Source organism: Saccostrea echinata, unplaced genomic scaffold, assembly GCF_033153115.1.
Source record: "Saccostrea echinata isolate AGI-Se365-2 ecotype Australia unplaced genomic scaffold, CSIRO_AGI_Sech_v1 ptg000004l, whole genome shotgun sequence".
Taxonomy (NCBI): Eukaryota; Metazoa; Mollusca; class Bivalvia; order Ostreida; family Ostreidae; genus Saccostrea; species Saccostrea echinata.
Window position 1 is genome coordinate 5,940,021 of NW_026889753.1, and position 25,561 is coordinate 5,965,581.

General features: G+C 33.0%; 1 protein-coding gene across 3 annotated transcripts; it reads right to left on the minus strand.

Moving 5' to 3' along the window:
• Window positions 1-826: 826 nt before the first annotated feature.
• Window positions 827-24,766, minus strand: LOC133179083 (heparan sulfate 2-O-sulfotransferase 1-like). 3 transcript variants are annotated; one of them, XM_061313811.1, is made up of 9 exons: window positions 24,521-24,766; window positions 23,124-23,227; window positions 22,073-22,099; window positions 19,767-19,940; window positions 15,783-15,868; window positions 8,293-8,431; window positions 5,412-5,509; window positions 3,791-3,948; window positions 827-3,342 (listed from the first exon to the last, which is right to left on the minus strand). In XM_061313811.1, exons 1-9 carry the CDS (start codon window positions 24,642-24,644, stop codon window positions 3,122-3,124), a joined length of 1,131 nt encoding a protein of 376 aa, XP_061169795.1. In that variant the 5' UTR covers window positions 24,645-24,766; the 3' UTR covers window positions 827-3,121. The 3 variants fall into 3 exon arrangements, with proteins under 3 accessions (XP_061169795.1, XP_061169794.1, XP_061169797.1); XM_061313810.1 differs by having other exon boundaries at window positions 23,118-23,227; window positions 24,521-24,765; XM_061313813.1 differs by lacking the exon at window positions 22,073-22,099 and having other exon boundaries at window positions 23,118-23,227.
• Window positions 24,767-25,561: the final 795 nt, after the last annotated feature.

Genomic DNA, 25,561 nt, shown 5'->3' on the forward strand with positions numbered 1-25,561 from the left:
CCCTACCCCTGGGGGCTATGATTTGAAAAATTTAGAATCTACACTACCTCAGGAAGCTTCACATAAGTTTCACCTTTTCTGGCCCAGTAGTTCTTGGGAATATTTTCAAAGATTTTTCCTATATATTTCAATGTAAAATTTTGATTCCCTAGTGTGGCCCACTCTACCCCAGGGGGTCATGATTTGAACAATTTAGAATCAACACTACCCCAGGAGGCTTTCACATAAGTTTCAGCTTTTCTGGCCCAGTGGTTCTTGAGAAAAAGATTTTTTTACTGACTCCACCCTATTTTTGTCTTTTATGATTACTGTATTTTCCCTTGGAAGGGGTCTTGGCCCTTTAACAATTTAAACTCCCCTTCACCCAAGGATGCTTTGTACTCACTTTGGTTAAAATTTGCCCAGTGGTTCTTGAGAAGAAGTTGAAAATATTAAAAGTTTACAGGTGGACGGACGACGGATAACAGATGATCAAAAAAGCTCACTTGAGCTTTCAGCTCAGGTGAGCTGAAAAGGGTAGTGTCCTACTTTTCTGGTTTTCGTACAAGTCTTTTTCCTACTTCTTCTATTTTGAATAGGCTATTCATAAATTTTTACTACTTTTTCAAAGTAGAGTAGAAAGCCTGATTATAAAGTCCCTGCAAAATTTACTGCTGCACTTTCAAGAACAATGCAATGACATTTTTCTTTCAACATAAATGTTCGTTTTCTTTGCTTTAAGAAATTAATGTAAGAATTGCAATTCACCTAGTGCATCATCAGCTGTACTTACAATAAAAAGATGTCACAAATTTGTGTCAGATTTTAACTAAATAATCACAGAATGCAAACTTCTATTTTTTATTCAACATTTTATTTTCTATTGATAAAACATAACATGACAAGGAAAATTCTATTATAGCCATTACAAATGTTATTAATGACGAATGAATAATTACATGGCACGAAAAACAATCTATGAAACGTACATTGAACAAATCATGGAAGACAATGGACTTTAATGTTTTGATCCTTTCTCAAATTGGACACTACAAACAAAATCATTTACTCGGCAATGGCTGATTATATATTATCTACTTCTCTCAAAAAAAAAAAAAAAAGAAAAAAAAACTATTAAGGGTTGCAAACTTGGCTTCCTCTTTGAAATTTTAAAGTACATATATATTAAATCCTTTTGAGCTAGAATGATGAAATTTGATCGGCTGGCCACTTAACCAGTCATAAACTCCAGAACGGAGTATCAAAAATTGTCAATGCAGTATCATTTTTACTAACTTTTATTTAATTGTACAGTCATGCTCTTTGTTTTGTGTCTTCTTGACAATACCAAATCAAGATACTTGAATATGTAAAATACCAACAAAAGAGGTATACATGTATTTTACTTAGGAAATACGGATTCAGTTTTTAAGTCCTGTCAAGCTCAAAAATATTAACCACATCCCTCAACATGCTCTTCTGCTTTATGTTAGGTGTTAAATGGTAAAAGGGGTGGTACATTCCTATACGTGCCGCATTGAATTTAATGAACAACATAGTGACATAGCAAATTTTTACTCTTGAGTAGTGTGTTTTCTTTATACCGTAATTCAATTTAAAAATAAACATATGAATAGTCTTTAAATCTGTGTGAAATTTACAGTATATAATAATCACAAAAGACTGGTGGGAAGTACATGTATATATAGAATAGAAAAACAAACAAATATGCTTACGTACACATGAATGGAATGAAAAATAACAAAATTTTAATGACAACCTCACAACCAATTAACACACATACAACACTGTAGTACTGACGAGTACCACTAAATGCTATGTACATGTCTGTTCAAGTGAATAGTAACTGAAATAATTAAAAAATAAATAATGCTGATGATTTTCCTGCATTCAATTCAACAAATGAAAACAGCCTTGTATTCAAGACTTATAGTTACAATTTATTTCTGAAAAAAATCATTATGTGCCTATGCTGATGTACATTGAATTGGAATGCTTTTATTCTATTCTGTATGTCAAAGGAAATCTACTCTGGATATCTCAGGTGAAGGCTATACAGTGAACAAAGGGATGTAACTCTATTTAAAGATACAGTGAAACTTGTGTTGTTTATTCCAAAATCTTGCCTAATACAATCTAAATTAGATACCCTTTCAGTAAATTTCATTATTTAAAATGTTATCTAATCCAGAATTTTGTCTAATCTGGCCAATTACTCTGAAACCAGCATTGTCCAGATTAGACAAGTTTTATTTTTTCTTGTATCAGGTGTTATCATCTTCGTCGGAGTAAAAGGAAATATAAAATAGCAGGTCATTCTGGCAGTACAGTAAACTAGGCTTTGTATCATCTTGTTTTAGATCATTGGTTTCTACATCTGCTAACAATAAAAGGTTTAATTTTGAACCTATGACATAAATTTTCATGTCAAAACACCAGAACCTATCACTTATCAAAATAACTTGCCACATTAATTTTAACAAAATGATTGCAACACATGATCATTTGAAAGATAAAAAGTATTAGTTAAATTAGTAAATCTAGAAAAAAAAATTGATATGTATTTGATTCAGAAATCAATATATAAACTTCACAACTCTGTTTCTACTGCTATATTATAAACAATATTCAATTCAAGCATTTTTTTTAAATAAAGCTCTTCTGCCAGATCCATACACACCCCATGACTCATTCATAGCATGATCAGCTGATATGTCTCAACAGTGTGCCAGTAAAGCTTAATGATAATGCTACTCTTAATTAACAGGTGCATAATTATAATGAATGAAGATTGAAAAAAAAAATCATTACATATATGGACAATCTCAATTTAAATCTTATAATGCTGAAAACTCATGTAAAAGAAAGCAAGTTCCTCTTATGCAATTTCAAAAAGTGAAGTTAAAATTTTTGAGGACATAGTTACAGACGAAAAAGTAAAGGAGTATCTTTTCTTTCTGACAGCTAGAAACAATGATTATACAGAGAGAGCAGCCTGGTTATTATCAGCAAATCAGAATAAAAAAAAAATACAGCAAAAAACAACATTATATGTCTCCTCCCCACTGGGGAAAACAATGCAGCACCATGATCTGGAAATAAAATGACTTCTAAGTCGGCCCTATCTTGGTCGAATCTTTTCATAATGGAATCGGTTGCTCTTTTCCACGTAATGTCCATTCACCAGTTCAAAAGTCTGAGATTTGATGAAATGGAATTGCTTGCGAACAAACTGATAGAATTCATTTTCCATTTTCCATATTTTGGAATCTTTTATCTTGGCTAAAGTTTCTGGCTTAGGGGGCACCTTGTTGGAGGTCCTCCTCAAGTGAGACTTTGTACCTGAAAGAATGGAAAAATACAAATTTAGACCTATACTCTACACTTACTGCCATCGAGTAGTGAATGATCTTTTTCATACCAACACCTTCTACAACACAGGACCTTGGTATATATATTGTCTTAACCCAAGGATTGGTCTACATGTCCTGCAGTTGGAGATAAACCATAAGAATCAGCTCTATACTGCATGTCTCCAGAACAATGTGACAGCTTTGTTCTAAACATTTTGTCATACGAGCCACATAGAGCAATAAATTATTATTGTATTGGTATATGTGTGTTGTATTGGTACATGCATGTTGTATTTGTACATGTATGTTGCATTGGTACATGTATGTTGATCTGGTACATGTAAGTTGTTTTGGTACATATATGTTGTTTACATACATGTATACTGTTGATTCCCAAACTACTTCAGATACATAATTTGTTGATCAATACTACTTACCTTCCTCAAACAGTTTGACTGCCCCTCTAAAAAACCTTGGAAGGACTGCCTCCAGGAGAGCCACAAAATCCCGGAGTTCCTCAGTGACCCCCACCACCAAATAGTGGCGCAATATATTCTCCTTTGCCATTTCTAAGGCCCACCTATTACCTGGCTCCCTAAAAAAGCAGCATTCAGTGATTCACAAGACATCTTTTTCCTTCTTTTTTTACTTTTCTCAAAATTTGGAATTTAATCTGTGTTATTCCATCATTACTTCATTATAAGATGAAACATATGACAGATATTTTGTAAATATTTATTCGACACTCAACACTTAAACTTCCAAGTCACACTTAAAACAACATATTTTGGTACTGAGAATACATACAAAAAAGAAATCTCTTCACCATTTAACAATTACAGAAACTTAGGTAATCAAAAATTACAGAGCTCGCCTCAACAAAAGTTATCTTTAAGTAAGGCCAAGTCCAACACTAAACAAATAATCTGGTAGTGTGCATCCCTAAATGCAACATTTATGCAAATTTGGTCCATGTAAGGCTTGCAGTTAGTTGGGAATGGACTTGCTCTAAAATACAACATGGTCACTCATCTAGATAGTGCAGGTCAGATCCCACAACCAAAGCCAGTCTGGTAGTTTGCATCAGCCATGCACGTTTGGTCCAGGTAAGCCTTAACATCTGAAACACGTCTGGTAATGTGCATCCCTTGTTGCATCATCCATGCAAATTTGGTCCAAGAGGGCCTTACAATTTCTTAGTAATGAACTTTAACCTGGTCACATATGTCAAATTCAGCATCTGAAACAAGTCCGATAGTTAGCATCCTAAATGTCTTTTTCATACAAGTCCAGATAGGGCTTAAAGTTACACTGGAATGAGCCTACTCCAAAAACTTGAACCTGGTCACTTAACAGAAAATATTGGTCAATCCAGCATCCAAAGCAAATTTAGCAGTGTGCATCCCTTGATGCAATTTTGGTCCAGGTAGGTCTTACAGTTATTGGTAATGGACCTGCTCCAAAAACTTTAACTGGTCACTCTTCCTGAAAATGTAGGTCAGATCCAGCATCCAAAGCAAGTTAGATGTATCACATTTGCAAGTTTGGTCAGTAAAGGTTACTTTAGAATGAACCTGCTCTAAAAACTTGAACCTGGTCACTTAAACAGAAAAATGTGGATCAGATCCAGCATCTGATGCCTGGTAGTGTGCATCCTTAGATACATCATCCATGCAAGTCTGGTCAACATAGGGCTTATAGTTAATTGGAAATGAGACCTGTTCCAAAAACTTTAACCTGCTCCAAAAACATTAACCTGGTCATTCTTAGGCTGAAAATGCAGCATCTGAAAACTGACTGATACAATAAATTCTACTAGAACCATCATCCATGCATTATGATTAATATAGGGCAGAGAAATCTGCTCCAAAAAGTTTAACTTGGGACACTGATGCCAACACTGATTCCAACACCCAACTACCGTATTACATGATCTTCCCTCAACTTTGTTGAGGTGAGCTAAAAATGAGACGCATCAAAGTACATAGGAAATAAAATTAAACATGACTGATTTTATTCCTCAAATCATAAAGAAGCACTTTTCTGATTGTGATTTACCAACACATGGAGTCCTGTCCACAAAAGAAGGGAATCTGCAGCCAGAGATGGACCGGGTCACAGTCACTGCCCCCCTTCTCCACACATTCATCCAGGGTCTGGAAAAAAATATTAAGGTTAAGGTTATGAAATGCCAGAACTCATGAAATTAACACTACATTGAAAACATGATAAACCTAGACAGTGTAATGAATAAAAAGTTGTGAATAATCTTGACATTGACATCTGACTTTTGTAAATAGCAAATTCTGTCTGTTAATTCGAATGGTGTGAAACATGCCAGACTGGCATTAATTAAAAGTTCAATATGGAAAAGCCCCAAGTACACCAAAATACCATGTACATTTTATACATATATACATGTGTTAATTATTAGAGTCTGGGATTTTTATTAATGATAATACATCCATTACATTTATTGGGTACATATACCGGTATATGTTTTTTTTTCCTCAATCTTAGTACCTTTTCTCAATAGAAGACTATGTACATGTTTCATGTTTGAGAAAGCAGACAATGTTAAAATCATTTTTTTGTTGCATTTATATGTAATACAAACATTTCATATTGATTTATCAATAGGCCTCACAGATTAGATTTCATGGGTCTCCTTTTTTTAAATTGATACTGGTTCATTAGTTCAGAGGGAATCTTTAATCTTTATTAGAATATAGGAAATCTGCAATATCTCTTTGTACACAACCCAATACATATCTCCTTAATATTCTGCTTATACATTCCTGATACAAATTAAATTACTAAATCTCTCTGTAAAATTAATTTGCTGCCTCCCTCCTTATAACAACCCCCTTGAGATAGGAAATTACATCACATGCATTTGATTAAACCCCAGTCATGCCTCCACAATCAAAGATGAATAGTGATTTATCCCAAGTCAGAATCTATCATAGAAATCCATCATTTGCATTGGACCTCAAAAACACTGCTTAGACATTTTGTCTCTGCAATAGAACATGTAGAGCACTGGCGGTTTAGTTCTTCTCCACCACCTTAGACAGCTTGATCATTTCGTACTTTTATGCAGAACTCATTCTTCAAACACAGACTTTGTTAATACTAGAAATTGTGTGTTGTGATTTGCTTGACTGCCATAGGAATTTATGACATCTTCATTATTGGAGGAAGAAAAACTCTCTGGAGTACAACAAATTCACAATCTCCCTACAGACCCAGAAATAATTGCTAATAAGACAGTACAAGTTCTGTAATTGGTTGTTTACTCTGAAAATCTTATGCAAATTATCCCTTTGGTACAATTTTGTTCTTAGATATGAGATGTTTTATGCTCTTATTTATAAACTGCTAATGTAAATTTTTACAGCTAGTATATGCGAGTTTCATTCTTTCAAGATGCACAACAATGAGTCTAAAAGCCCTGAATTGGTAATAAAATGGCTTATACTTCAAAACAAAGACTTCGTTAAATGCTTTTTTTTGTCAGGAAAAGAACTGCAAAGTTCCTCTGTTCTCCTTTGTTTTGTTTGTCTATTTATTTTTAGTGGTCAGTGTTGTTTTGAAAATAGTAATTCCAATAAATTATATACATCTTACTTTATAAATACAAACAAAGATATTTTGCTTTCATTTCTCTGTTTCACAATACAAATCACATGAAATATTTCAAAAGCCAGAAAACTGTTTTAATTTCACAAGCCTCATCTTCTTACCCAAGAACATCTGGTGAAGTACACCCTTAACATAGTAAGTGGTAGAGTCATGTCTCCTCAAGAGACCACTTATATGTAAAATTTACATAAACAATTGTCTTCCTGCCTTGATTTTTGTTCTTTATAAGTAACCCAAAACAACTAAACCCTTGCACACCTAGACCACCAAACAACATTTTTCAATTTTGTACTCAAGTTAATCATAAATTCAGTCATATATGTCAACTCAGTCATACTGAAAAAGAATTTAAAAAAATCAGAGTCTGCGAGATTGAGATATCATGAGAGATTTAATGACAGGACAGAATAAAACTTGTATATCTGAACTGAATCCATAAAAATTAATTTCCCCTCTCAAAAGATCAAAATACATAGATATCGTGTAATATAATATATGTAAGGTCAACAAGAATGATTTGATTGGGCATTATTTTTTTCATTCTATTGCAACAGTGACATCATTCTCAGAATTCTTTGTTCTTTTTGTTGTTTACTGAAAGATCACCTGTTTTAAATGCATAATGCTGTATGCAGGTGTTTTTTTGAAACACCGTTCACATTAAAAAAAGGACCTAAATACATTGAAATACAACACATGAGTTAATTTTAAAAGCAAATACAGCTCCTGTACAAAACTGCATAGAATTACAAGACACCTACCCTTAAAAAAAAAAACCAAATATATAACAAACAGATATTTATGTGACACAAATTTGCTGGCTATAAAGGATAATACTATTGATGTATAGAATTTCTCTGCTGATAACATCTAAAAATTTGAATTAAAGGCCCTAAAAATGTGTATTATTTATTGAATAAGCCTTTATATGAGTGTGCATTACTGTAAAAAACATGAATTAAATCTTGTAATACGGTTGGATCTGTTTTTCTGCTTGAGTGATTGAATGCCATTTTCAATAATGACATGCTGTCAAACGTTTTCCCAAATTTTTTTGGTTAATAATTGACACAGAGATAAAAGTACTCTGAAACGCTGATAAAGGACTATTTTTAGATGATTTTTATCTACCCACAAGTCTACTGATATCAGCTACTGTAAAACATACCTCTGTGATGTAGTAAGAAACAAACTTAAACTAAAGTGACATGTATTAATGCAACAACAGAAATAAAATATTCAACAATTACAAGTGAGAAATTCTTTACCCAACCCATATTTCCTTGTACGTTACCTCTGTATTGCCTGCTTTTCTTCTTCTCAGAAATGGCCGGAAATCATCCCCATAGCGAACAAAGTAATAGTAGGACACTAGACGCTCCAAAGGATCCCTGATTAGGTTTATATAGATTGGCAACTTGGTTACCCCAAACCTGTTGAAAATTACCAAATTTGTAATTTAAGCTTTTATGACATCCTGTTATTTAAAAATTAAAAATAAATGTAATAATGTACAACAATGCAGAAAAATTTCAATAGATTTCATATAATTCATTAACAACCATGAGTAAATTATAACCTTAGCTATCAGTAAACTAAACCTTGAGGCCAAAGGGAAATCTGTGTCCTCTATTCACATGTTTTGAGAGAAATCATCTAAGTAAACTTTCTTACATGAAGGTCTTGAACATTGCATAAAGTACCTAATGCATTGCAACATGAATTTTAATAGCTCATAAAACTGGTGCTGCTAAAACTTTTAAAGTGATTTTTTGAATTTACAACTATTTACTTCTGATAAAATGGCAATGCCAAATTAGCATCTACTCTGTTTAATCAGATAACAACCCAAATCCCCAGTCTTTCCATAGCCTTACAGAATAACTTTGATAACACCAGAAAGATCAAAGGAATAAAATCACACAACAATCCTGCAATATTGATGATTTTTTGCAATAAGATAAAAATCTCATCAACTTTCTGGAGCATCACCCATAGAGGATCAGAGAGATAGCTCCAATATTGTGTTACACATGAACTTCAACATTAACTGAAACTGTAGACGTCTTTCAAGGGACAACGATCTATGAACCTTTCACTTAAGATTCTTATTTCGATCATTTACACCAATTTAATGGTGAGCTAAACATTGCAGCCAACAAAAAATAATCAATTATCCGTAAACTTCTGTGTTCTAATGATTCTATGTACAAAATTAGGATTCTATTCAGTGTTTTATTATTTCTTGTAATTTGTTGTAATACTACACATAATCAAAAGCACATAAAATTATTTCCAAAAATCCTTCAGGTAATGTGTAGAAACCAAGATACAATAATTAACTAAAGGACCATAATTTGAAATTGAAATTTTCATGAAGAATTGTTCAGCCAGTTTCTGCAAACGTTTATCCTTTTTTATCTTGTTTATTCTGACCTGTACATAAATCAATGGCAGAAGAGCTCTACTATATCAGTTATCCCTAGATTTTACCAATGGTCACTGCACTAAGCCTCAATTACACCCAGACTACTCTTGTGACCTTTAGGCAACTGACAAATTAATGAATCACAGGCAGACTAAGGACCCATTACACATTCCCCAACAACAAAAAAAAACAAGAGGCCCATGGGCCACATCGCTCACCTGAGTAACTTTGGCCATGCTGTTCTTTACCAGATTTCCCCCCTTTTAATATACCTATTGTGGCCCCGCCCAACCCCCGGGGGTCAAAATTAGAACAATTTAGAATCTACACTACCTCAGGATGCTTCTAAATATGTCTCAGCTTTATTGGTCGAGTGGTTCTTGAAAAGAAGATTTTTAAATATTTTTCTTATATATTTCAATGTAAAACTTGGATTCCCTATTGTGTCCCGCCCTACCCCCAGGGGTCAAGATTTGAACAATTTATAATCTACAGGATGCTTCAATATAAGTTTCAGCTTTTCTGGCCCAGTGGTTCTTGAGAAGAAGATTTTTAAAGATTTTTCTTATGTATTTCAATGTAAAACTTGGATTCCCTATTGTGGCCCCGCCCTACCCCCGGGGGTCATGATTTAAACAATTTAGAATCTACACTACCCCAGGATGCTTCCACATAAGTTTCAGCTTTTCTGGCCCAGTGGTTCTTGAGAAGAAGATTTGTAAAGATTTTTCTTATGTATTTCAATGTAAAACTTGGATTCCCTACTGTGGCCCCGCCCTACCCCGGGCGGTCATGATTTGAATAGTTTATAATCTACACTACCCCAGGATGCTTCCACATAAGTTTCAGCTTTTCTGGCCCAGTGGTTCTTGAGAAGAAGATTTTTTAAGATTTTTCCTATATATTTCAATGTAAAACTTGGATTCCCTATTGTGGCCCCGCCCTACCCCCAGGGGTCATGATTTGAATAGTTTATAATCTACACTACCCCAGGATGCTTCCAAATAAGTTTCAGTATTTCTGGCCCAGTGGTTCTTGAGAAGAAGATTTTTTAAGATTTTTCCTATATATTTCAATGTAAAACTTGGATTCCCTATTGTGGCCCCGCCCTACCCCCAGGGGTCATGATTTTAACAATTTAGAAACTACACTACCCCAGGATGCTTCCATATAAGTTTCAGTATTTCTGGCCCAGTGGTTCTTGAGAAGAAGATTTTTTAAGATTTTTCCTATATATTTCAATGCAAAACTTGGATTCCCTATTGTGGCCCCGCCCTACCCCCGGGGGTCATGATTTGAACAATTTAGATTCTACACTACCCCAGCATGCTTCCATATAAGTTTCAGTATTTCTGGCCCAGTGGTTCTTGAGAAGAAGATTTTTTAAGATTTTTCCTATATATTTCAATGTAAAACTTGGATTCCCTATTGTGGCCCCGCCCTACCCCCGGGGGTCATGATTTGAACAATTTAGAATCTACACTACCCCAGGATGCTTCCATATAAGTTTAAGCTTTTCTGCCCTTGTGGTTCTTGAGAAGAAGATTTTTAAAGATTTTTCTTATGTATTTCAATGTAAAACTTGGATTCCCTATTGTGGCCCCGCCCTACCCCCGGGGGTCATGATTTTAACAATTTAGAATCTACACTATCCCAGGATGCTTCCACATAAGTTTCAGCTTTTCTGGCCCAGTGGTTCTTGAGAAGAAGATTTTTTAATGAACCCACCCTATTTTTGTCTTTTCTTGATTATCTCCCCTTGTAAGGGGGCTTGGCCCTTTATTTTAACAATTTACACTCCCCTTCTCCCAAGGATACTTTGTACCAAGTTTGGTTAAAATTGGCCCAGTGGTTCTTGAGAAGAAGTTGAAAATGTGAAAAGTTTACAGACGGACGGACAGACAGACGGACGGACGGACAGAAGGACAGACGGACGGACGACGGACAACGGGTGATCAGAAAAGCTCACTTAAGCTTTCAGCTCAGGTGAGCTAAAAACCTTACAAACAAGCAAAATATGACGCCATATTTTAATTTCAATATATTTATTAGAGTACTCAAGGCCACCCGCCCAAAGTACAACACATTTTAAGTCACATGTATTTATATGATGCCATATGGTGAATCTAAACAAACTTTTTCTCCACCTTTAGTGCATGTACATATAGATATAGATTGTCAATTGTCATCTGAGGTATATAATTATCAAGTATGATGGATCATATTGTAAGAGAGAGGGGGTGGTCATGTTTGTTCAGAAAAATTCTCCAACTCTTATGTATACGTGCTTTACTAAATGAGAAATACCAGGCCATTGATAATAGTTAGGAGTTGTGGTCATGGTGGAATTTCCGGAACCTCAAAAAAAAAAAAAAAAAAAAAAAAAAAAATTAAAATCAAGTGCAACACTAATACAGAAGATTGATTGTTACTATAAAGAATGGTGCTAAAACCTTAAGATGATTTTCTGAGCTTTCTCAATGTGAATTGAAGATTCAAATCACGTTTGTACAGTCTGGTTATTTGCAGATCATCTGAATAATGCAGATGTGTGTGTTATTCAGATAATGTCAGTCAATGACAACTTTTGGCAGCCATTCTGAAAGGTTCAAGTTTACTGCATTTAATTTCACTTTTCCTTTGAACACTTAGTAAATTTGATGACACTTAAGACTTTTTCTGAAGAAAATATTAAAAATTATCCTCATTTCCAATTAAAACTTAATGAACACTCAAGTTAATCAGGTGATTAGTAGTGTATGCAGGGAAATTTTTGCTCCTGTTTAAACTGGACAAATTAAAAAAAAAAAAGTTAGAATTGGACAAATTTAAAATGGGGTGAATTCATAGAAAACAGAGTTATTTCCTTCAAACAACTGTGTCTGGGAGAATTTAAAATGGGGTAAAATATTGTTTGCAAGTGTGAAAGGGTTAAAATAATCCTTTATTCAGAATCTAATTTGTAAAACTCAATCAAGGATACTTTACTGAATGGAACAACATTCTGAAAGACCATTTTCTTTGCTTGCAAAATATAGCATTCTTGCTACAGAGGAATATGATTAGGTGCATGTGTATATTCCAATTGGAAAATAAAGGTGTCAGTTTTTTATTACTCAAGTGTTCTTAGTAATTATGTGTTGGGCTTCATCTCCTAAAAACACAATTCATTGATTATTATTTATATTCTCCCTATGTAATAATTGCCCCCATAAAAAGAGACTTGGTTCCCCCTGCCATCACATCTTTAGTTCTCCCTCTTGTCAGTGCCCGCCAGATAAAGAAACAAAGAAATTTCTATCGGTGAAGTTTATGGAAGTAGAGACATGTAACTGACTGTTCTTCAGTGCTGCCATTTATCATCTTGTCTAAAACTTCTCTAAATAAATCATAATTTACAGCAACTTGTGCAAACATACAACAGGTTTTTAAAGATGGATAACTAATGTAGTTCTGAAAACAGGCACCCTATTTGTAAGTCATAAACTACTCTCGCTAAGATTATTTTTGACCATACTTGATGGCAATAAATAATCTGATCCTTGTTTGTGTACATGTTTACAAATTGTATTCATACTGGGTACTTGGCAATCCCAGAATGAATTGGGGATACAGTAGGGGATGAATTTTGGAAAGTTAGCACAGAACTGCTATCCTAGTATTTTGTCTCTAACCACAAACTGAAATTACTGCTAATCTGCTAATTACTGAAATACATGTAGAAGACAAATATAATAATCTACTTGTCTCAACACTTTCTTCATTGCACAGAAAAATGTCTTTCATTGAGGTACTAGGTACACGTGTCAAACATAACTGCTTTATGAAACTATATGCAGTTTTTCGGTATTAATGAGTTTGGTTGACTTGAATGTAATATAATCACGCAGAAAAGTAAATTAGAATTTATTTAAGCTCAACAGGAAGTTTAACAGATCTTTCAAGCTCCATCTATTATGTGCTTTACTTCTTTGCATAGATTCTACAGTCTGCAAATATTTAAAATAAAAATTGGCATTTTTTTGCAGTTTGTCTATTTGCTGAGGATCAAATCAACTGTAATTGTAAACATAAAATGAACGCTATAAATTTATGTAATATTTACTTTGGATTAGAATCTGCTAACACAAGATTGTCATTTCTTAGTGCAAGTACATGTACAAATATAATTCATACATTTGTACTGATATATGCCTATTCACCTATTCCGACATAATTCATACATTTGTACTGATATATGCCTATTCACATGTCACTATCAATAAATATCTCCTTCTTGAATGCTTCAAATTCTTCTTCAATTCTTTCAAAACTCTGCACTTCACATGGAGGTTCGTTACATTACTACAGAAAATTAAAATCAATGAAAAATAGCGATAAAGCTTCTAAAGTCAATCACAATACAGTGTACCTCTTTTCATAGCCAATACTTTCTGCCCTTGAACAGTCTGTTTGAAGTCACCAGTTAAAACAGTTAATTCGATGTTAAAACAACCAGACTAGCAGTCTAATGACAGGAGTTTTCATGTAGCGCAGGAAATTCCTCAAAAGGCTGAGATTTGATGGAATAATCATGTACCAGGAGCATTTTGTTTGCTTCATTACAAATGGAGAATTCCTTTCCAATTATGATGAATGTCTAAACTAATGAACTGAATTAGGACTATTATTCCAAAAGGGTAATTTTTCGATCCACTGCTTTTAAGAGAGGAAAAATACCAAGCAACCATTTTTCAAGGTGACTTTCATCTTTGGATGATTCCAGAGTGAAGGAATGAAGGGGTTTATAAATTACAGCACCCAGGCCCTGCAGCTAACAGAGTCTGTAAAGTATCAAATCCTAGCAATCTATTGATTTTAAACAATCACTTTGTACAATTGATTTTGGTAGAACCTGACGTAATGTGATGCCTGCATGCCAAGAACCAAGTTTTTGTTCTGCCTCTATGAATCTATCTTACTTAAACTTCTACCATAAAATAACATTACAGGGGATTCTCGGCTCCTGACGGGAGCCAAATTCATTTCAGTATAACAATGCATTATCCATCACGTACCACAATGCAATTTAGTCCAATTCTTCCATTATAACAGCATGTTCGATATAATGCAGTGATTTGCAGGGCCATTAAGCAATTTTATTGACAGTATTTTTTGCTAGGAGTTAAATTGTAATGCTTCATAGCGAAAGGAAAAGTATATCATTATTTAGCTTAATGAAAGAAAATTAAAAACATATCAGATGTTGTTAAATAATGCTATTTGTCTTGTATTATTATGATTAATATACAAATCATTTTTATTAAATAAAAATAAAACAGGCTCACAAATTGACCATCATCAACTCTATTTCGTATGTAACTGAGATCCCCCTGTCTAGCCAATGAAACATCCTTTGACATACCTGGCTTTGTAATAAGCTTTGATCAAATGCCAGAATGGACAACAAAATTAGTGGGATAGAAAATGATGGACATTTCTTACATCCATTAAAACTGTTTTTTCCTGTAGTTTGTGGTTATAGCCATGTTCCAGTAGGACAAACAATTTCTCTAGGGGGATAATGTTCTTGTTCTGTGGTAAACATGGTGATTTGCAACATACCACAGACAAAGCTCACAGTAAGAGGAATGATTTCTAATCTTAAAGAGCTGTTGGTTTTGGTACATGTATAATTACAAGTAATCTAAAAGTCTGGAGAAAGTGAAACCAAAGAAAAATTCATTTAAAATTTTTTTTTAATTGATTCATGGACTAATTTATGCTTCAAAACAATATTTCACATAGAGAACTACTGAATTAAAGTATAACTTCAAGTAGACTAATAGATCCAGGAAACACTCAGATCATGTGTTTCAATCCTGTGGTTACTAAACAAAGGGCCACAGCCATAATGGGTCAGAGGAAAAACCAGTTACAAATCTAATTGTTCATTCAAGTATAGTTCTTATATTTTATAATGTTACTTGCATGGCTAGAGTTTCAGCAAATGTCCACACATTTTTTCATATGTTACAAATATGCAGGTTGATATTAGTATAATTAATGCTTGGACACTTTTCATCACAAATACCTAAACTTCAACAGCATTAAAGCAACTGATATATGTCATCAAAATGGAGGCAGTTCCAACATGGCTCATAGCACCAGCAGATGTGAAGAAATCATCTTCCAAATTTACTTGTGTGCTGGATCACAAAATTTGATTTGGACATTCCAGTCCACTTCTTTATGATTCATAAAAACACCCCATAGCAATCTAAACAATGCTGTGCATGATTCTGCATTCAGTATTAAGGATACAATATCGGTCAGCTGATAATCTTTCCAACACCAGATTTTTTATTCATACCTACCTGGAAAAGTCTAGAAATGCTGTGTGTCCATGATAGATGGCTGGTTTCTTCTCACTCCATTCTGTAACATTTCTGACAAACTTCATCTGAAAGAAACACAAAGAAAACCAATAAAGAAAGAACAAAAACATATTGAAAGCAAATACCCCCCCCCCCCCCCCCCCCCCCCGCAAACTTTAAGCAGGCTTGCTTTTTCCATTTCAAGGAATTAATTTTTATTTAAGTGAAGATCAAGGAGCCTTACATTTGCAAATATACCTTCTACAATTATTTGAGAGGTATTATAAATGACAATACAGAAAATATGTATACACAGTATCAATAATGCAGAGCACCCTGAATAACCAGAATGCATATTTACCAACCACATATATGAAAGAGATTTTGATGAAATATATGACAATCAAAAGACATTTAGAATGTTTGACTGGATATAAGGAATCCCATACACAAAAGTAAAATATGTAATACCACTTACTGATCTAAATCAGCAGTTGTTTTTTTTTTAACCAAAAGCTGAAAAAGCCTGGAAATATGGCATCAAAGCATGAAATAAAATAAAATCAAGAGAAAGTCTCACACAAATCAACAGATAACACATAGGGCAGTTACAGGTTTTAAAACACAGTACCAGAAGCAAATCTGATTCATAACTTAGCATTTTATAAATTGTTATAAGGAAAATGTCTGAAAGGAAATTAGGACAAAACATATCTTGGCTTCCCATTTCCCAATGTCTGTAAATATTTGTGTTTGGAAACCATATTATGTTTATAATTCTGGCAAGAGAGATTTTCAATAAGTCAATGCCGTGGCTTACTGAAACTCTGCATGGCGTGGCTTACTGAACCTCTGCATGTTCAATGTCTCCAGCTGAGTGATCAGACCCTTTAAAAGTCAGCAGGGAGTAGGCCATGATGCTGCAATAATTCAACAAAGCATCACAACAACTTTCACAAATAAAGCTAATCTAGATATCCCCCCACTGGGAGAATGGTTTAATTATGATGGTATTTAAATAGACATGGGAAGATAATATGCTGCTGGTTTAAGGATCTTAATACATGGAATTTCTCACCAGTCATGGGAAGAGACAGGAAATACAGGAAAATATTTCCAAAGATTACAAATCGGTGCACATTTTCCATCACAGATAAATATGTTATACAGTTTTCAGTTTCTAATGCAGCTTAACTAAATATATCTTATAAAACTCTTGGGAGAAAAACCATAAGCAAACAGTTGTTCAAATCATCAAATATTCATTGCTTCACCTGATAAATTACCATGTATATGGTTAATGTTAAATTAGTAAAACTTAAATTTAACCAAATTGATTTTCACTAAAAGCTTATGAATATTTCTCTCTCTCTTTTTTTTTTTTTTTTGTTATACCTCAAATAAATGAATAAAATTACATAAAATAAGTTAAAATAAGTGTTATCTTTGATAAAATATTGTTAGATCTAAAATAAGTAAAATCTTTAATGAAATTTTATCAAACCTAACACATAAATGTATTCTATATGAGAATTTTAGACCTAATTACATAAATGTAATCTTTCAAGAAATTTTGTTAGTCCTAACATAAATGTAATATATAATGAAATTGTGTTAGACCTAAATATGAAATTGTATTTCTGTATATCTTTGTGTAAAAACTGACAAGCATGACAGAGAAAATGTAAGTGACACAAAGGGGTAATAGAGGGGCAGCTGTTTGTCTTCAGTTTTATCTCGGAACCAGAAACATTAAGTATCAGAAGGAACCTACTATCACTAGGCATCCATAAACATTCAGAAAAGCACTTCAGCAAACAATAACATTTCTGCCACAGTCCATAACTCTTCTTAATGAAAATGCACTCAGGGGTCAAAGGATTTTTGCCTTGAGGTCAAAAGGGGTTAATCCAGGGTTACTTTGTGAGAGCCTTGAAACACTTGGGCTTGACAAGATAAGAGTCATGTCTAATCAAATTATACACAAGAAAGCTTTCTGGTAAAATTTAAGAAACACAGCAAACATTAAGACACTTCATTTTCATCAATAAAAACTAAATCTTTCAAGAACCTGCAAGAGAGTTAATCCCAAGAGGGTAAGTGCCTTTGAAACAAAATTTCAAATTTCATCTTACATATGAAAACCAATTTCTTTCCCAGTTGTAGTCAGAAAGCAGTCTCCATCTTACTATTTCAGGCATGTTCTTCATATTCCATTCATTTTGCCATCTGATGTTTGTATTATTTCTGGCGATCTAATTAGACCAGTCAATTTAGTTAGGTAAACACTCTGACAGAAGATTTCTTCATCTGCTGCTGTTTACACTTGGCTGACTTTACCTGCCTAATCCCTAGAGCGTTTGACTCCTATACAAAACCAATGCTGATTTTATGCTTTGCTAAATGCTTGTCAATTAAACAAGACAAATTCATCTGTCTACACACAGGCACCAAAAGATAAATATTAAATTAATCCTATGGGAGTTATGATAAAAGGTTGCAATTATCTGACAGTCTTTTCATATTTCATGATTCTGAATTTAAAATATCAGTAATTTTTTTCCATAATTCTTCTATTACAATAAAACCCAAACAAATGCATTCAACATGAGCATGTCCATTGGTGAATTCTTTATATAAAATACAATGGATGATAAATTCTACAATAAAAAAAATTCTCAGATTTCATTGAGAGAATTTTGCACTTTGTTGTTCATCAGATAATAAATAAATTTTCTGACACTGATATTTATTGTTGTCTGGGTGCTTATCTCCAGTAGTTATCAGCATACAATTTCTCACCAGCAGATTGGGATATAAGACCATTTTTATACTTTAACAGAGCTATCTTTCTTAATAATAAATACAGTGTCATTTATACTTCTTTTTAGAGCGACTTTAAAAATTAAATTGCTTGAATACCAAATAATCTCATTTTTTGTCATTCATTGTGGACAAAAATATATCTGTTCAAATCTCTAAATCCTAAATATATAATCTCCGAAAATTTTCCTTGTTACACCTCTGAAGTAAGAATAAATAGACATCATTGTGTGTAATATGTGATAAGGGAAATTTATTTTGGGCTCACACTAAATTCCGCACATTTCACTTTACAGGTATATATCCTGTGTCTCTAATCCTTCACACTTAAAGCAAAATACTTTTGAAGATTTCTGATGATAAATTTTATATAAAGTTGAGGTATCCTAGCTCACTATAAACTTGGAGCACTCCAGAGAAAAAAAAAACAGTTACCAGTAACAATGAATTACCATCTAAACCTTAATTGTATTTAATTTTATACATGCACAAGGACTTCTATATAAATTCTTTAATCACAATTTAATTCTGTATTACTAATGTGAAAGATGATCATTTCCTTTGTGGTGGGAAGAATTTGACCTCCATGTCAGGTGAACCGGAGCAGACATAAACTGCTCAGGTCAGAATAACACGATTAGTTGTCTCTGCTCTAAAAGTAGCTCCTACCAATGACAACAAAAGTCATTCAAATGTGGCAGTATAAGAAACTGACATGTGGTGAGACACAATGTGGTGACATACCTTGCCATAAAGTATTACCATAGGACAAAAACTAATAGAGTACACAACTAAAATGACAAGGATAAATGTATTAATTAAATCTGAAGTAATCAGAGAACATTCTGACTACTGTGTTTATACATTCTGTTCTAAAATTTAACAATACTTATTCTCTCATTCACCAGAGTAAAGAAAGCTTAGAATAGTATAGGAGGAGACTTCTTCACCAGTCGACCCTCATGAAGGGATACAAATCACATACTTGGCTAGCGAAGATGAGGCACAGACAGCATGGTATATTTTGAGGTGATAACATATCCAATACCTGACCAATATGTGACACAACATAAGCATTTTTTGAAATACTGATAAAACTGATCAAACAGTGACATGTAATGAGCATATTTTGGGTGTTGTCAAGGAGAACATTTGACATACCTGATCTGACATTGACATGACATGAGCATTTTTCGAGGTGTTGACATGTAGAACATTGAAGTGGTTTTTCTTGCAGAGGTCATATGCAATTCCTGCAAAGGAAGTGCTGCCAGTCTTAGGAACTCGATTGTAAATGACAACCATATCCTCATCTGCATGGCCGGTGGTCTCAACCTACAAAACAGAAACTAAGTACTGCATCAAGGTCTCTCAGATAGTTTACAAGAGAAACTGATTAATGCTTTTTTATCAAAGCGTTTTTTTTTATATGGTTAAATGGTAAATTGGAATTTTTCTCTCTTCTAAATGCAAGCATTTCAAAATAAGAACTGTTTTCTTTTTTCCTCATAATTTTTACACAAGTACATTGTAACTATGTCAACTATGAAAAACAATATACATTGTTGCAGTGCAATTTCAACAGGCAAGCATAGTTGGAGAGGGATGACAAATTATAATGTATAAAAATTGCGCCTGAAAATCAGACATAATTAACAACTTTCTCAGCAATAATCCAAATAAAACAATCAGTAAATCTGCTTTTTGTGTGAGCCACTACCTAATGCTAAAGGTGTGCACTGCAGATTACACTTTCAGCTCAGTATCCCTGCTGTGACTTATAAATGAAGAGGTTTGGTATTTTGCAGATGCAGGAAAAAAATTGAAAATGATGCAGAACTGTCTTATCATCAATGATAAAGAATCCCATTTGTTTCTATTTCAGCCTTAACACAGGTATGCAGGCAAATACTTTCCCTGAAAATCATCATCCAAAATTTGTTCAAGATTTACTAAACAAGTACTGATCAGAAAACTAAATTCTTATTTGTCTTTGCAAAAAGCAAACTTTACAAATACTATAATTGGATATTTAAAAGGATGCATCAAATAACTATAAATTACCAAATTTTCGTGACACCATACTTTTGTGAGATAGTTGATATTTATAAAGCAAGACAAAATTTTCACCAATTTTGATTATTAATTGGTGTATATAATTTTATAAAACAAATATGAGTGAGAATTAAATTTTCACAAGGAGGCAGTCTCACGTAAATATGCAAAAATAAAATCCAAGTATAAAAAGTGATTTATACTACTAAAATTTGTCCAACTACGTATAAAGTTGATCAAAATCATTATGAAGCTCATAAATAAAAAGAAAATAAGAAGAAAGAAATCATTCCAATATGAACACACTAACATTTGAAGGGAGTCAACAATATGTTAATCAAAATTTTGAATACAGTAATTGTACTGGTATCAAAAGGGAAAAAAACACTTCAATCTAAATCATTTTTTTTTTAAATCTAAAAATAAAACTGATTTCATTCCAAAACTTGAATATAAAGTGTCTTCTAACTCCTAACAAGGATTAAAACATAAGTCTTATACCATGACTGAAATAGCCAATGATGGTCTATATTCATTGGAAAAAAAAATAGGGTTTGATCAACAAAACTTCCTGTGTCAGTGGGAAAAAGTGCATTCTGTATTCTATTATTAGTCTCACAATTTTTTCAAGGCATTTTGTGTTCATTATATATACATACATCAGTGAATAGACATTAAATAAGACAATAATGAGAATCTGATTAATTAATGCTGTATTATCACCCATCAATCTCCATAGTCAGCCATGCAATATAAACCACCAATGATCTTGCACAGACAACCCTTCATGTGTCATTTTAAATTTATTCACATTTAAACATAAACAACTTGGTAAACATATTTTGAAGTCTGAAGATCATGTATCTTTCAAACTATTACTCTGCAAATTTATATCTTAATATTCAGGGTTTGAAAAAGTGAACATGATGTTAATTATCATGAGTAGGAAATATAAAGACATGACATGTTTTTCTCTTGTGTACAAAATGTAAACAGTAAAATAATTGTGCAAGATTTGGCCATGAGACATATATGGGTATCTGGGTAAATGCTTAATATTAACATTATGATTTATGCAGTTTTCTGAGTATAATAAGAGTCCAAATTACACAGAGAGTCAAAATGCATAGCTCTATTGTGAGTACATCAAACTGCTAAACTGTGCTCCATACTAGACCATAGAAATAGCATGAATGCATATGACAACTAAATTCTTGCAACCACAACTTTACAAGCCAGCAACACAATTCTACGATTATTTATGATCAATGTCACCAAACATATCTATGAAGACCCAATGCAGAAAAACAGATGAAGTGATGAAGAGAGAATTCTTGATTTTCTGTGGAAATAAAGCATGGTACAGAATATAAAAAACAGCATGCGCCTGTGTGAATCAGGAATCCACTTACTTGAACTATTTCCTTAGCTTTGTTTGGCTAAAAAGTGATAGAAAGAATTCACAGTTGTTACCAAGAAATTAATGCTGAATTAAATTCTCTTTGTCACATTTGAAAATAAAAATGTTCATGAATGTATTTAGCTCTCACTGATAATTTTTTTCCCCCAAACCCTATAACTATGTAATTAGGTACAGAGTTATGCAAATAATTATCAAGAACTTAGAGGGTTAAGGACATACGCAACGTAGTTTGAACTTTATTGTATTTTTCTCTGGAGTTGAAGAGTTCCAATACTTAAAGGAACTGTGTCCTACATTTTATTGTCAATATATGCTATTGTACACTTCTTCTAAAACAAGTTTGGATAAACAAAACATTTAAAATATATGTTTAGTAATTTTTGTATATTTTTCTGTGAATTATACAAGAATTTTCATCAATTGATATCTTTTCAAAACCCCTGGTAACACATGTTAATTTTTTGTCTACGAACATCTGATGGTACTGTTATCTAAAATTAAGAATATCTCGAAAAATTATCAGTAGGTAAGGTACGTTGCGTATGTCCTTAAATCTCTCCAGGGTATAACACAGCAGTGTTTACATTTGCTTTAACTATGCAAATTGTCAGGATAAACGAAATTAATGTTCCCTGCAGATAAAATAAAATGATTAAGATTATGAAAAAAAAAGATTTTTCAAACTCTAAATTTCACAGAGCTAGTTTACAGAGGATAAAAAACTACTCTTTGTGAAAAGAAGTCTTCGACAAAATAGGTAGAGGAAATGCAATCATCTTCTCAGCAAGTGATAAGCAACACACTTCCAGAAAATATACCTTAACATCAAACTTCATAATTAAATTATTTTGTAGAGGGAAAGGCAATTTACAAAAATAATTTCATGGCAAGCTTACCAATAATAAATGCAGACAAATGTACAGACATTTCTTCCATTATGTTCAGTATCTACTACACAGATTACTTAAGGAAAATCACTTTTTAACAAAATATACATTTATTTACAAACTATATTATTAGTAATATTTACTTACATGTACCTGGTCACTAGCAGCTGACAAGCGTCTAGGGTGAAGCCCCGTTTTTAATGGAAAGGACCTTGACTTCAATCTGTTCTCATCCTGTAACCGGGCTACAGCAGATCCTTAGAAACACATTACATATCGTATGTTAGACATGTATTATAAAAGGTTAGTTTGTTCAGTTTGACAAAACTAATTAGGTCTAAGAAAAAAATATACTTTTTTAGGGTTACCCGACTAACCCTTATTTTATGTGCCATCCCTTTTTTCTTTCTTTCTTTTTTTTTTTTTAATAAATAAAATCAGATTTTGCTTGACGTCTGTATGTTTTCCTTCAAATGTTACAGCAATGGTTTATAAGTCACAGTAACTTTTAGCAGCTGTTTTTAGAGCTTTAAGGTAGATTGTTAAAAAAAAAAAAAAGATCAAATGGCTAGAAGAAGAGCTTAAACTTCTCTTAAAAATGTATTTTATGAAAAAAAAAGAAGAAAAAACTCTGAACATCCATCTAGCTGACTCATTTGCTGCCCTGTCATAACCCTGCCCTCATGTGCAGATTTAAATATTAAGTGAATTATTCAAAGCCTTATTATTGCACTATCTATATTCTAATTGTATTGCTGGCATTCATGATTGTTTCTTTTTAAAATTTATGTTACTTAGAAATGTTTAAAAGTATTTACTATACAACTTATTATTAACAATTTATTCCAGTTTTTATCCTTTCTGGAAATGCCTCAAAATAAGGACAGGAATTAAATATTTTTGAAACAAATATCTTGCATGGAAAACTTGAATTTCTTATTCTAATTATGTTTTAGTGACAGTAGCCTGAGGCCTGAAGGCATGCCATGGTGTTTATAATCAAAATGTCTACCTTACACTAAAAACAAAGATACAAAAATGTTTAAATTTAGAAGTTTAATTTTGAAAATATTTTACCGGGAATAACCTTGATATTTTTTGTCTAGTTTGACAGTCTATCAGATAAAGCTCAACAAACAGGGCACCATTATGCTCAGTGAAAACAGCAGAATTATGTGCTTTGTTATCCAGGTGACATGGCATTTGTCTCAAACTAGAATGACACTATTATGACAGTCCTATTTTTACCTTTATCATTGGAAGATGAACCAATTTTAGTGTGAAATATTATAATTCAATTCTGGTTTTAATGTGCTATTTTGTTGAATTAAAAAAAATAGTTTAAATCTTTCTCTTGTATACAACACTGTACAATATAGGCCTAACATTATAATGTTTTTACCATAACATATATATTCTGAGGCATTAAACTTTCAACCAAAATTTCTCAGGTACAATTCTTTTCATTTTAAATATCTTTAGCCAGTCTTAAATACGTTTCTTTTAGTATCATAACAAAGTTTAAACAAAAAAGTGAATAAATCACAAACCCAGTTTCCTAAGTTCTCCAAGTAAATGCACACACATAAGAAGTGCACCACAAGTTACAATCGCCGCTATTACACCACATTGGCGATTTTGCATTCTCCATGAAAATAACTTCATTTGAATCATAAAAAAGTCACCATACTTCTTAAGAGATATCAACCTCCCACGACATTAGACTGTCGATATTTGAAACTTTCCAGTGCACATGCTTCCTATCCAGTGTTATTCTCCTTGTCAATCTAAATTTAGCCAATCTCGGTAAGTCGATCCGTATTTTCGTATGGGAAATGGTACTGTAAAGATTAGTTTCGTTCTCAAATTCAAGTCTTTTCCCCCATTATTTTTATGTCGTTTCCTATGCATGTAAAACTTCTTTTGCACATATCATTGATATTTATTCGAAACTGTATGCAGTCTTTAAAAAATAATTTGCATACACCCAGAAGGCTCCCAAGGGTGCATAACAGCGACCCCCCCCCCCCCTCAAAAAGAGCTCAGCATTTCAATTTATGTACTATATACTTAACTAAAAGAAGAATAAAGCAAACTTTCCTAAAACTTTAGATTAATGCCTGAAAAGTATTTCATAAAGCATACAATCTAATTAAAATTAGATGTTAGATCCGCTCGCATACTCGCTACACGAACAGCATAACGATCCTTTGTCTCTTTTATGATCGAAACTTGTACTGTTTTTAAGTAATCACTGTCCTATAAATGCTTTTCCAACAAGCACCCAGTCCATTTTCGATATAGATGAACTCTGATGAAATTTTACTTTAGGCTTATCACCGACATACCTTAAGGGTGGTTCAAGACAATTGATTAAAGCATAGAAACTTAATTAGAAAAGTAAAGCCGTACTGAGATCTATATGTGATATGGAACTCTTTCAGAAAGACCTTAAAGTTGGGTCAAGGTCATGAAAACATTGAAATTGCTGATGAGACTATTTTGATGTTACCTTGACCATCGACCTTCGTGTTACAATAAGAACCTCATCACATATATATCTATCCTATACTTGCCTGATTTACTATCAA

Bases quoted from the DNA above. Each gene is read 5' to 3' on its own strand.
- LOC133179083 (XM_061313810.1), bottom strand. From the start codon at position 24,644: ATGATTCAAATGAAGTTATTTTCATGGAGAATGCAAAATCGCCAATGT. The intron at 23,228-24,520 runs GTTTGTGATTTA...TGTGTTTCTAAG, and splicing joins TGGAGAACTTAGGAAACTGG to GATCTGCTGTAGCCCGGTTA. The intron at 8,432-15,782 runs GTAGGTATGAAT...AATTTTCAACAG, and splicing joins GCATTTCTAGACTTTTCCAG to GTTTGGGGTAACCAAGTTGC.